The 12,670-nt window shown below is 36.8% G+C and overlaps 2 protein-coding genes across 2 annotated transcripts; both read left to right on the plus strand.

The window, feature by feature from the left end:
• Nucleotides 1–4,009: 4,009 nt before the first annotated feature.
• Nucleotides 4,010–6,547, plus strand: LOC121740453 (uncharacterized protein K02A2.6-like). The gene has a single exon (XM_042133147.1). The coding sequence runs from the start codon at nucleotides 4,010–4,012 to the stop codon at nucleotides 6,545–6,547; it is 2,538 nt and encodes an 845-aa protein (XP_041989081.1).
• A 270-nt stretch (nucleotides 6,548–6,817) lies between these two features.
• On the plus strand, nucleotides 6,818–8,062 carry LOC121740454 (uncharacterized protein K02A2.6-like). The gene has a single exon (XM_042133148.1). It carries the CDS (start codon nucleotides 6,818–6,820, stop codon nucleotides 8,060–8,062), a length of 1,245 nt encoding a protein of 414 aa, XP_041989082.1.
• The last annotated feature ends 4,608 nt before the right edge of the window (nucleotides 8,063–12,670 follow it).

Consider the following 12,670-nt stretch of genomic DNA (forward strand, 5'->3'; position numbering starts at 1 on the left):
CACTCGTGTTGATTTATTTCGATTTATTGTGTTTGTGTCTTGTTTCAATACATTTTCGGTACTAATTGATTGTGTTACCCAATTCGCCCATGACTATTAACAATGTCGGATGTGAAAAACGACAACTTTACAGGAGAGCGATTCAAAGTCTAAAATGCGCATAACTTTTTTCTTTTTTCAAGTAGGATCATGAAATTTCAGGGTTATACTACAAAAGTTATTTACGTTTGATATGTTATTATGAGTATCTCGTGTTTTATGCCTAAATATGAGGAAAGTCACTTCAGACCTTTTTAACGGGGTACGAGTAATGCTGATTTGTCGGAAGTGCCAGAACCGACATTGTTGCTTGTAGAAAATCGATGATTGCTTGTCGGAAGTGGCATTTACGTCATTGTTAAGTGATAACTTTTAATTTAAAAATATGTCGCACGTAGAAATTACCAACAAAAACGACAACAATTTAAAGAAAAAAAAAAATTATAGACTTCTGTCAAATAAAACGTAAATTCAATGTACGTATGATCATTATTTCGCTTACGCTACGAAAAATACTGATGATACATCAAAATAATGTTGTACATCATTATCTACAAAAAAGCCCAGGGCAGCTTATGTCTATCTTTTATGGTTAACGAATAATAACCATTACTTTCATTAAAAAATTTACTTAAAATCATCTCCTTCTAGCGTGACTTTTTTTGCATATTCGTTATTAATCCTTACCTACATAAATATCTAAATATTAATTGGAATTATGTGAAAAATAGAATTGTCCTTTAAATTATTACCATGGGCCAAATATTTTAGATGTAAGGACAGTTTGATTAAAGCTCAAAATAAGGCGCCCGCGCCGATGCGGCAACGGCGGCGGTTACCACGAATGTGTAATGGAAAATATTATATTCGCAAGTCGAACGACCGGCTATCGATCTCATCTAGATCTTCCAAATATGCTGGAGAGATGATAGTGCCTAAATGTGTGGGAAATACAGAAAGTACTGACAAAGGACTGACTGTTTTGCAGGCCCATGAAACGAAGTTCGCGGAGTCAAGTAGTTCTTAAAAATTGCTACATTTTAGTACACTTACGTACCACCACAGCCTTTGTTTACATGAAAAATTGAGATTACTATTTATTAGATTAATTATTCAAAAGCAGTCTTCTTCAACCGAGATTTTCTCTGATCCATTGTGGTATTTTAAATAGCATTTTAGATATTATTTTTGGGAATTATGTCACTTTTACATAATTTGAGTAAATCTTTTTGTTTGTTGCCTACCTGCTTAATAGCAAAATGCCAAGAAAGTCTGTCTTTATTGCGGCTACTAGTCACCAAATCGCAAAACCATGAAAAATACGATTAATAAATAAAAAATTATATTAATTCATTATGTACTTATAACATGTGCCAACAAAAACCTAATTTTCGCACAAAAATTACCCATTTTAAAGCCTTCTGAAATTTCTTAAAAGTCGGTAAGCAACGACAGATATAGTACAAACTACAAGCGCCATTTAATCAATAAGAAAATTAAATGAAATGATTATGATTTAGTACTACCGACATTTCATCAATTTATAAATCCACATAACAATGTCGGAAGTGGCACTACCGACAATTTAACCATTTATTAAAGCGATTAAAAATGTCGTATGTGGTACTACCGACATTTTACACATTGGAAAAACCGGTTAAGAACGTTGGATGTGGTACATCCTACAATTTTAAGTTACCTACGATAAATTAATGTTGATGAAGTTAAGAATTCATCTCATAATCAAATCTAAAGCCATAAAACAAAAATATTTAAAAATATTATAAAGAATAGTAAATACCATTTTCCGCACTAGCGTTAGCTTTGGATATAATATTACCATCAGCATTTTTTGCCTTTTACTATATTTTTCTTCATTTCGTTGAGTACCAAGTTTTAATTGGCCGTGCTGATCTTTTAGACATTGAAAATGGCGTCGAAAAGTAAGAAAATATATTTACGGTAGCAAAAAAACATGTGACAGCGTGACGTCCATTCCCTCCGTTAACATAGTCGGATGTGGCACATCGTGCGCTCTTACTCGCTTCCGAGTTCCGTTAATAACGTAGGTAGTGACTATCCGACATTGTTAGCGGGCTATCTTAGTAATATACGACATTTTTAATGTGGCTATTTCAGAAACTACGCATTATATAGATTTTTTCTTTTCAGCTCATGATAGCCTTGGTTATAAGGACATATTTTATGAAATAAAACGAAAATGACGATTTTGCACATTGTTAATAGTCATGGGCGAATTTGGAATCGCTATTTTAAAATGCTGTCCATTATCTATATATATAAAACTCAAAGGTGACTGACTGACTGATTGACATAGTGATCTATCAACGAACAGCCCAAACCACTGGACGGATCGGGCTGAAATTTGGCATGCAGGTAGATGTTATGGCGTAGGCATTCGCTAAGAAAGGATTTTGATAAATTCCAACCCCAAGAGGTTCAAATAGGGGATGAAAGTTTGTATATAATAGTAGTTTGTAAATACTTCTTAACGCGAGCGAAGCCGCGGGCAAAAGCTCGTTTTGTGATAAAAATCAAAATGTACAATTTTAATTACTATGCCAATAGTAATTAATTTTTTTCATAGGAAACAACAGTAGAATAGACACAAACATTTTTACATTTTTACGTGGTAGAGCCAAGCTTCGGCACGAATGGGCCGGTGCGATTGGAGAAATACCACGGGCTCACAGAAAACCAGCGTGAAATAGCGCTTGCGCTGTGGGCCGCCGAGTGAGTGAGTTTTCCGGAGGCCCAATCCCCTACCCTATTCCCTTCCTTACCCTTCCTTACGCTCCCCTATTCCCTCTTAAAAGGCTGGCAACGCACCTGCAGCTCTACTGATGTTGCGAGTGTCCATGGGCGACGGAAGTTGCTTTCCATCAGGTGACTTGTTTGCTCGTTTGCCCCCTTATTTCACAAAAAAACACAAAACATAATTTTAGTCTTTGTGTTACCCCTTATATCGCAAAGTGCTGAGCAAATTCAGTTGAAATTTTTGGTATCTAGGAAACACTTCAAACTCCGGGAAACATGGGACAATTAATCACAGCGAAATACGATTTCTGCAAATGAATTTCCGCGCGATTAGCCGCTAGGTTGCAGGCATTCGTCTTTTTAGATGTTTGTTGAAATTAACTACATGTCCAACATATTATTATAGTAATAAATAATAAAATTACAGTAAGCAAATTCATCGCCTCTTAGTCGCGTCGCAGTCGGCCTGTAGCCAGCAGTGTATCGACCCCTATATAGGATAACGACATTCGAAACGACCAGTTTGTCGTTACTTTAACATAGTTCTGCTACTGTGTATTCCCTTAAAGTAATTGTGTTGGCTATTACTCAACATTGTATCACAACTTTGCTAATTCCCATTCAAGGAAATCATTAGTACGAGAAAATGAAAAGGTTGAAGTAGAGTTTATTGAAGCTTTGAGTAGCTCCTAGCTTTATTTTCCGATAAAATTAAACAAATATTTTACTTGACCATAAGCTTACAAGTTCCGGATATCAAGAGACGTAATACGATAAGATCCTTATAAAAAGCTTAAATTACCTGTTTCAATGGTATATCTAACAATAAATAAGTAAAGTTCAGTAAAGTATCTTGTGCGTGAAATCTTGTCCACGCGAAAGAAATATCTTATTATTTCTTAACATTGTTACTGTGGTTTTAAAAAGAAAAATAAAACTCTTGTTATTTGTTAACAATAAAAAGTAAGAAGCTATTTTGTATACTATGTATCCGGTGCTATAAAATTATTATATCTGAAAAACTTTTTGTCATATATTATTATCTTACCTAACTTTACATTATCTGTGAACTATTGTGTCACCCATAGACGTTACCATGGAGTTATTGTTGTTATGTTACTTTGTAAATATTATTGCAAATAAAACTATATGAATTAACATTGTATATTTTAATACACAATATCTGGCGACGATGTCGACAGCAGAATTAAAGAAATGGAGAAGAATACGCGCTACTACACGCGCTCAACTTACAAAACTAGAAAATTACGTAAACTCGAACGAAACTCTAACTCACGCGGAAATACAAACAAGACTGCAGTCCCTACAAGAAAGTCTACAGTCATTCAAAGAAGTACAACTGAAAATAGAATCGGAAATTGCAGATGACGAATTTGATAACGAAATGAAAATCAGGTACGAAATTGAAGAAAAATTTACACTATTAAAAACCATATTGCTAAATATGCCTGATCAAAGTGAACAAACCCTTACACAATCAATGTCGAATCCACAATTGGCTACCAACAGCCCAGCAGAATCTAAACCGAAAATAAACTTCCAAGCGCTACAAGAAAACGAAACTTTCAAGAATTTCACTCAGCGCCTAGCTGTATACTTTCTGTTGAACAATATCACAGATGCGAAATTCAAAGTGTACACATTACTCTCGGCATTACCTCCTATACTTCACCAGAAACTCTACGACCTATGCTCTCCGGACGAACCAATCAACATGAATTTTAAGGAACTAACAGATTTATTAGACGACTATTTAGACCCTAAACCTAGCACGTGGGCATTACATCGTTTTATCTCCCGGCAACAACAAGAGGATGAAACTATTGCCATATACGCTGCAGAATTGAAGAAACTGTCACTTAATTGTGAATTCAAATGTCATAACTGCAAGAAATCCACATCAGAAAGCTTTCTATCACTGCAGTTTATTCGTGGCTTAAGAGATAGCGACATCAGAACAAAAATTCTTCAAGAAAGAGACACGCCACCATTTGCAAAGCTAATTCAGATAGCCTCAGCAATGGAAATGGGGAAAGATGAGAATAAAAACATATCGCAGGACTTAAATAGAGCATGGAACACGAACGCTGTAACATCTACAAGAAGACAACTTCGGCCAACTACTTCGACAAAAATAAATATGAAACGCAGATCACCAATTACAATAATAGACTTAAGGGGGAAATGCTACCGTTGCGGAAAGGAAGACCACCAGTCAAATGAGTGCAGTGCCCTAAAAATTACCTGTTCAAAATGCAATAAGAAAGGGCATCTGGCACGCGTCTGCCTTCAAAGAACACCACCGACATACCAAATGGAACACACTACGAGTAGTGAAGAGAGCTTGTGTGACATTAATCTTATTAAAAGCGAAATTTCCGAAAAATACATGATCCCTATTAAAATTGAAAATACACAGGTTAACATGGAATTTGACACTAGAGCTACCTTGTCCTCGATTTCACTTAAGCTATACAGTGAATTAAAAATTAAAACGAGAATTTTCAAAACAGACATGAAATTCAGAATATACACAGGAGAAATTTTCAAGCCAGTCGGAGTGACTTACGTCAAATGCTCCTACAAACATCAATGTTTCAATGGAAAACTATACATTATTAATCAAGACGTGGACCCTATTTTTGGTAGAAGTTGGATGAAGGAAATTTCAATCAATCTGGCAGATATGCGAGCAATACACACAGCCACACCTAAACTAGAGAAGCTTATAGAGGAATACTCGAATACGGTATTTAAATCTGATTTAGGAATGATACCTAACTACAAAGCCCATTTGAACCTAAAGGAAGATGTCCAACCTATTTTTATTAAACCTCGAAGAATTCCTTACGCCTTAAAAGACAAGGTTGATAAGGAAATAGATCGACTTAGCAGAGAAGGAGTGATCACTAAAATAGATCATTCGGATTGGGGCACACCGATCGTCCCCGTCGTGAAACCAAACGGCAGTATCCGCCTATGTGCCGACTACAAGGTAACCCTAAACAAGGTAATAAAGGACGAACAATACCCTATACCTATTATCGAGGACATATTCGCTGAAATGAACGGAGGTAAATTCTTCTGCACTTTGGACATTACCCAAGCCTACCTCAACATGGTAATGGACGACGAAAGCGCCGCCCTGCAAACCCTTAGTACACACAAGGGAACTTATAAGGTAAACCGCTTAATGTTTGGGGTTAAGGTCGCTCCAAGCCTCTGGCAAAAATTCATGGATCAATTACTCCAAGAATTAGAAGGGGTCAAATGTTTTTTCGATGACATTATCATCCAGGGAGTGTCAGAAGAGCAACTACTTACAAGACTGAGCCAAGTCTTACAAAAACTACAAGAAAGTAACCTAAGAGTAAACAGAGATAAATGCCAATTTTTTAAACGTAGCATCAATTACTTAGGACATACAATAGACAAAGACGGCTTACACAAAAATAGAGAAAAAGTAAAGGCTATATTAGATACAAAAAGGCCTGAAAACCAAAACGAACTTCGAACCTTCCTCGGTATGGCCAATTACTATAATAAATTTATCCCCAACTTGGCAACACTCGCAAATCCACTAAACAGATTATTAAAAAGAGAAAACAAGTTCATTTGGTCATCAGAATGCGAGACTTGTTTCAATAATATAAGGAAGGAAATCGCCAGTGACAGAGTTCTAGCACATTTCGATCCAAAGAAACAATAAATTATAGCCACTGACGCCTCACCTGTAGGATTAGGAGCAGTACTTTCACATAGGCTACCAGATGGATCAGAAAGACCTGTGGCATTTGCGTCGAGAACATTAGCCACAAGTGAAAGGAAATACAGCCAAGTAGATAAGGAAGCTACAGCCATATTCTGGGGTATCAAAAATTTTTTCCCTTATTGTTATGGACGGAAATTTACACTGGTGACAGACCACAAGCCACTTACTTCCATCTTCTATCCCCATCAAACAACAGCCCTAAGCGCCATGAGGCTTTTTCACTACGCACATTTTCTTTCGGGATTCGACTACGAAGTCGAATACAGAGCTGCCGCTAAACATGGCAACGCGGACTACCTATCTAGATTCCCTGTGGAAACAGTGCACGAAACCTACGAAGACCAGCATTGCATCTATCAACGCGCTCAAATCAACGTTTTAGACATCAATCCAATGACTATTGTCCGGGAAACGCGGAATGATGAGGAACTAAATACCTTGCGAGAGGCCCTACAAAATGGCAGATCCTTACGCGCAATAGGTTTCAATGACAATGAATTCACGCTTCAGGATGACTGTATCCTCAAGGGAACTCGAGTCGTTATACCACAAAACCTACGAGAGCAAGTACTAGACGAACTCCATGCCGGGCACAGTGGTATAGTCAAAATGAAGGCTCTAGCTCGCAGCCACGTTTATTGGAGAAATATCGATAGAGACATCGAACAGAAAGTAAACTCATGTAGGGCGTGCCGTTTACAACAAAACGAACCCCCTAAGGCCCCGCTACATCATTGGGAGCAACCGACGAGGCCGTGGCAAAGGCTGCACATCGATTTTGCCGAACCGATTCAAGGCCAACAGCTCTTAATAATCGTGGACGCATTTACAAAATGGGTTGAAATACTACCAACAAAAAATACCACAAGTTCCTGGTGTATTAAGAAACTAAGGGAATTATTTTCCATCTTTGTAATCCCATATACACTTGTGTCAGATAACGGACGTCAATTTGTATCAGCAGAATTTACGGATTTCATGGATAAATGCGGAATAGTACATAAAACGTCAGCTCCTTACCATCCGGCCACAAACGGGCAAGCCGAACGCTACGTACAGACCATTAAAAAGGCAATACGTGCAATGAAGGGGGAGGAAGGCGACTTACTAAGTAAGCTAGTGACGGTCAAGACGCGTCTGAGACGCACCCCCAACAGCGAGGGACAAAGTCCGTACCAGCTAATGTTTGGCCGTGACATTCGGACTTCCCTTCACGCTATGTTTCGCAAAACATCGCAGACTACATCGAGAGCCAGCATCGACATGCCCACAGTTAAGATGTTCACACCAGGCGACCGGGTCCAAGTCAGGGCCTATGGCTCCCAGAGATGGGCCTTTGGAACGATCTTACGACGTCTGGGCCAACTGCATTATGAGGTCCAAACAGATTCAGGAACAGTCTGGCGCCGGCATGTAGAGCAGCTTTTGCCTGCTCCAGGAATTCGAGAATAGCGGCGGAGGGCTGTCATATATTATTATCTTACCTAACTTTACATTATCTGTGAACTATTGTGTCACCCATAGACGTTACCATGGAGTTATTGTTGTTATGTTACTTTGTAAATATTATTGCAAATAAAACTACATGAATTAACATTGTATATTTTAATACACATTACTTTTGGTATATAAAAATGGTGTAGGTAATTATTATAAAATTGTCCATTTTGTGACCATATTATAATAGTACAATGAACAAACACATTATTTTATAGAAAAATATAGTAAAAGCATGATAAAAATAAAGAAAGAGCAAAATTAATTATATGCGAAACGTTGTCGTAGAGGTTCGTAGAGCATCTACGAATTATTTATTTTAGCTATAGTTCATTTACTTTAGCTATAGTTCGTTACAATTTTCTTAAAAGTCATTGACCTTTTGCCACGAGACCTGCTTCAAGCACCACCGGATATCGCACGATCTTTGATGATGTTTGGACTACGCTTCACTTTCACATTACGCACTTCTTTTCACCCTTTCTTTCTTTCTTTTTAAAAAAAAAAAAAAACCCTATATAACGCAGGAAAATATCACAGAAGTAATTGTATGGTACCCATGGACACTCGCAGCATTAGAAGAGCTGCAGGTGCGTTGCCGGCCTTTCACGAGGGAATAGGGTAATAGGGGAGGGTAGGGATGGGAAGGGAAGGGAAAAAGGGAGAATCGGGGAGGGAATTGGGCCTCTGGTAGACTCACTCACTCGGCGAAACACAGCGCAATCGCTGTTTCACGCCGGTTTTTTGTGAGAACGTGGTATTTATCCGGTCGAGCCGGCCCATTCGTGCCGAAGCATGGCTCTCCCACGTAAATGTAAATTTGATTTGACAAAGTATCTGTCTTTAAAATACGGTTTGCCTTACGTAATTGTCGTCGGCAGTCGACAAGACGTGTCGACGACTGCTATCGACGCGTGCCGTCGACAAGACGTGCCATTCGTCTGTAAGAAGCCTAAGACGTGTTTGAAAATTATACGTGATTTAATTTGCAACAATCAACCGTAATTTAAATAAGGAATGACAGAAATATAAGCAAAATAAGTTTAATAGTAATTTAATGTCGACTCGGTCGAAGTTCCGAATATATCTCGAGAAAGTTTTGTATGAAAGTTGGTAAATCAGCAAGAAAATGCAGATTGAAGGAAAGCTATTTCGAACAAAACGGCTCGCATCGGCTCAGAAATTGGTTACTCTCCCCGCTCGAATGCCCGAACTCGCTCCGGTAACATCCATTTTTATTATTTTATTTCGTCTCGTAATATGTAATAGAGGTTTTAATCTCCAGCGATGTTCTCGTGGTATCCCGTAATGCCTATCGATCGAATCACAATACGAGATTTTCAATTTTCGTTGTGTCATCAAACTATGGTTCGAATTTTTCGGTAAACAAACGAAAATTCTGTTGTCCTCTTTTTGTGTCCTCGCACACGATGTTTTGCCAAAAATGTTCGTGACATAAAATTGAGAGTCGTTTGCGTAAAACTCATTCTAAAGTTCGGAAGTTTGTCCGGGCGGCGATGTTGTGTGCTTGTAATATATTTGCGCCACTATATTAGCCCTTCGGAAACTCGTCTCGTGTGCGTCATTCGTGATTCATGCGGTACCTAATACAGCAGACAACTTTTTCAAACAGCGGGAATGAATAGAAGTATTACGTCTTATTGTAACTACATAATATATCGATGGGTACTACTGTATATCGATAGGTATTTAGTACCAAAATATAAGTAAAATTTTGTTACATAAATAGTTATAATTAATTGATTTTATAATACATTTTTACATATTTTTATAAACTCTATGTTCAGTATTATAGGATAAAAATGTTTTTAATTTCATTACATTATGCCCACTGCAGTAGTCGTACTGTTTAACTGTGCTGTACATTCCTATGTACAATCATCCAAGTATCAAATAAACACTGTGGTAGCATTTGAAGCCAGTTATGCGACACACGTAATACGACTAACTGAAAAGGGAAACAGCTACAAAAGAAAAACAAGCCGCTCTGTACAAAATGGATGGATTTGAGAGTCGACAAAATATTGGGATACGAGATACTGCATTTTTACAGAACGAAGCACGACTCTTTTTAATCTATGGAATTTAGGTCAAAATACAGGGACAAATAAAATTGTAATTTACGCTTTGAAATTGTTGATTCGTTGGGTTTTTATTAGAAAAGTTCCATACCTAAAAATGAAAATGATAATGTTTTTCGTTCAAACTAAACTATCATTTCTATTTTAAGGTTTATTATAGACGGATAGCATACCTTATACAGACTTAGAAATTAAAATCAGAAAATAGGCCTAAGAGTTTCCATTTATATCAAAGTTATATTAATTGATAAATAGAATTACTCCAAAATACCTATAACATAAACCACGTCTGTGTAAAATAGTTTTAATTCCTATAAACATGCCACATTACCCCGTTTAATGAGTAAACTAACTTGTTCAACTAGTGTAGTAAAGCTGCGGCTTATCAAATTGTTTGTCAGCACTTTTCCGTGTAGCTTCGTATGTTGTGTAAAATTGCTATTTATGCTTTTACCTAGTTTCTCCAGCTTTGAGCTAGATTAGTTGGTTAAGCCTCGTTGGCTGATTTTATGATAGGTTCGGAGATTAGGCAACTTGTACAGGCAGCGGTACATGTTTAACAGTTTCGATATTATACGTTCGTCCTCACTGTAAAAGTAACTTCGTTCCCGTAATGTACAAAATAATTCCTTTTTGCCTAGCGAGCGTCGTGCTAAGACTCATTACCTATTTTTTTTATAATTTGCCTCATAAAATAAAAAAAAAAAAACTTCGACCGCAATTATATTTAAGGGAGTTATAGAATTTTCGTAATTAGCAAATATACGAGAGTTGCGAATATAATGGTATTATTCGACTTTTTAAAAGCACGCGAAACGACTTAGGTACCGACGTAGGTAACGACCCATAAACATTTAAGTACGACAAATGATGTTTGCGTATCAAGTGACTCATATAAACAATAATGAAGTCACCCCAGATTTATTTTCACCACAACGTTGTCTCCTTCCGCGAATTTATTAGCCTTTTCACTCCTGCCGGCAAAATGTCACACTCGGTGGGCTTTTGTGAATTGCCTACGTTCCGGCGTCGGTCGTCGTCGGTCGGCCCAGCATAGTTTCTTTCACCCTCGAACCCGATGCATCCATATTTATTCGCAGCTTTGTACATGAATAATAAAACCTTAATATTGCTTTTTGGCGAAGAAGTTCGACTGTGTTTTCCTTATTAAATATAATATTATTGTTGCTTTTTCCCGTAACGTGTTTGATGTCGTAATCGAAGTGTTTGTTTTTCAAACTTTTTTCTCATTTTGTTTGCAAATACTTTGTTAACTTGTATAAAGCAATGGAAAGAAACATTTCCAATAAACATTTGGTAATGTACTTATAAACATTATTTTGTGATAAATCACCACATCACAACAATATTATAATATGTTACTCACAGTTCACACATAGCTTATATTAGTTATACTCTAGCTATTTGACCAAACTTTGCTCGGTATTCGATAAAACACAAATAAAATGACATTTTCTAAAAATGATTCCTAGCTAGATCGATTTATCGCCCCCGAAAACCCCTATATACTCATGAAAATCGTTGGAGCCGATTCCGAGATTCCAATTATATATTTATATTTAAATATATATATATATATATATATATATATATATATATATATATATATATATATATATATATATATATATACAAGAATTGCTCGTTTAAAGATATAAGTTTACCGGCATAATTTGTTGTTGTACGACAAATACCTATTGTTGAGTTTAAGAACACAAACAGTATTTAGCTTATCATGATTTGGCTTCAATTTCTAAATATGTAAATATCTAGGAGAAAGGATGGAGAGAGGATTAATTCTTATGAACGAAATAATAGTAGTATCCTCACTTTTTCAACCTTTACCTGTTTAAAAAAATATTTTCACTAGACTAAAATATTTTATTTGCCTTAAATTAGTTTTTCGTTTATTGAAATTGTATTGATGATATGATCGTTGTGGTCATAATGCCATCTAATAACGCTATTATAAAGTAATTTACAAACTAAATTATTAATTAGCTTGACGGCAGAATAACTCATAAAATTATCATACTAACAACGGATTAATACGATACAAAATTGCATTGTAAGTATAGCGCGGGTAATTAATTATGAATGCATAAGTTATTTGTACATTTCATGGTCGGTGTTCGATGATCCGTGATAGGTTTTTGTTATTTACGCCGACTTTGGCAAGCAAAATTCCGATAATCATTTGTATTCCGACATTATTGCTTGACGGATAGAGTTTATTGCAGTAACGTGGAGGGCTACCGATGCGATTGGAGTAAAGCTGAGCGTATCTAATGACTATATCGAGTTCCTCCCGTCACGACAGTGAGGAGTAATGCGCCGAACTCATGAATGTTTTATCACGAGGGATACGCGATGTGGCGGGAAAAATGCGACAACATCCATTCACTCGTCTCGGTGTGTGCTCCTGTTGTTTTGGAGAGAA

This window comes from Aricia agestis, chromosome 3 (genome assembly GCF_905147365.1).
Source record: "Aricia agestis chromosome 3, ilAriAges1.1, whole genome shotgun sequence".
Lineage (NCBI taxonomy): Eukaryota > Metazoa > Arthropoda > Insecta > Lepidoptera > Lycaenidae > Aricia > Aricia agestis.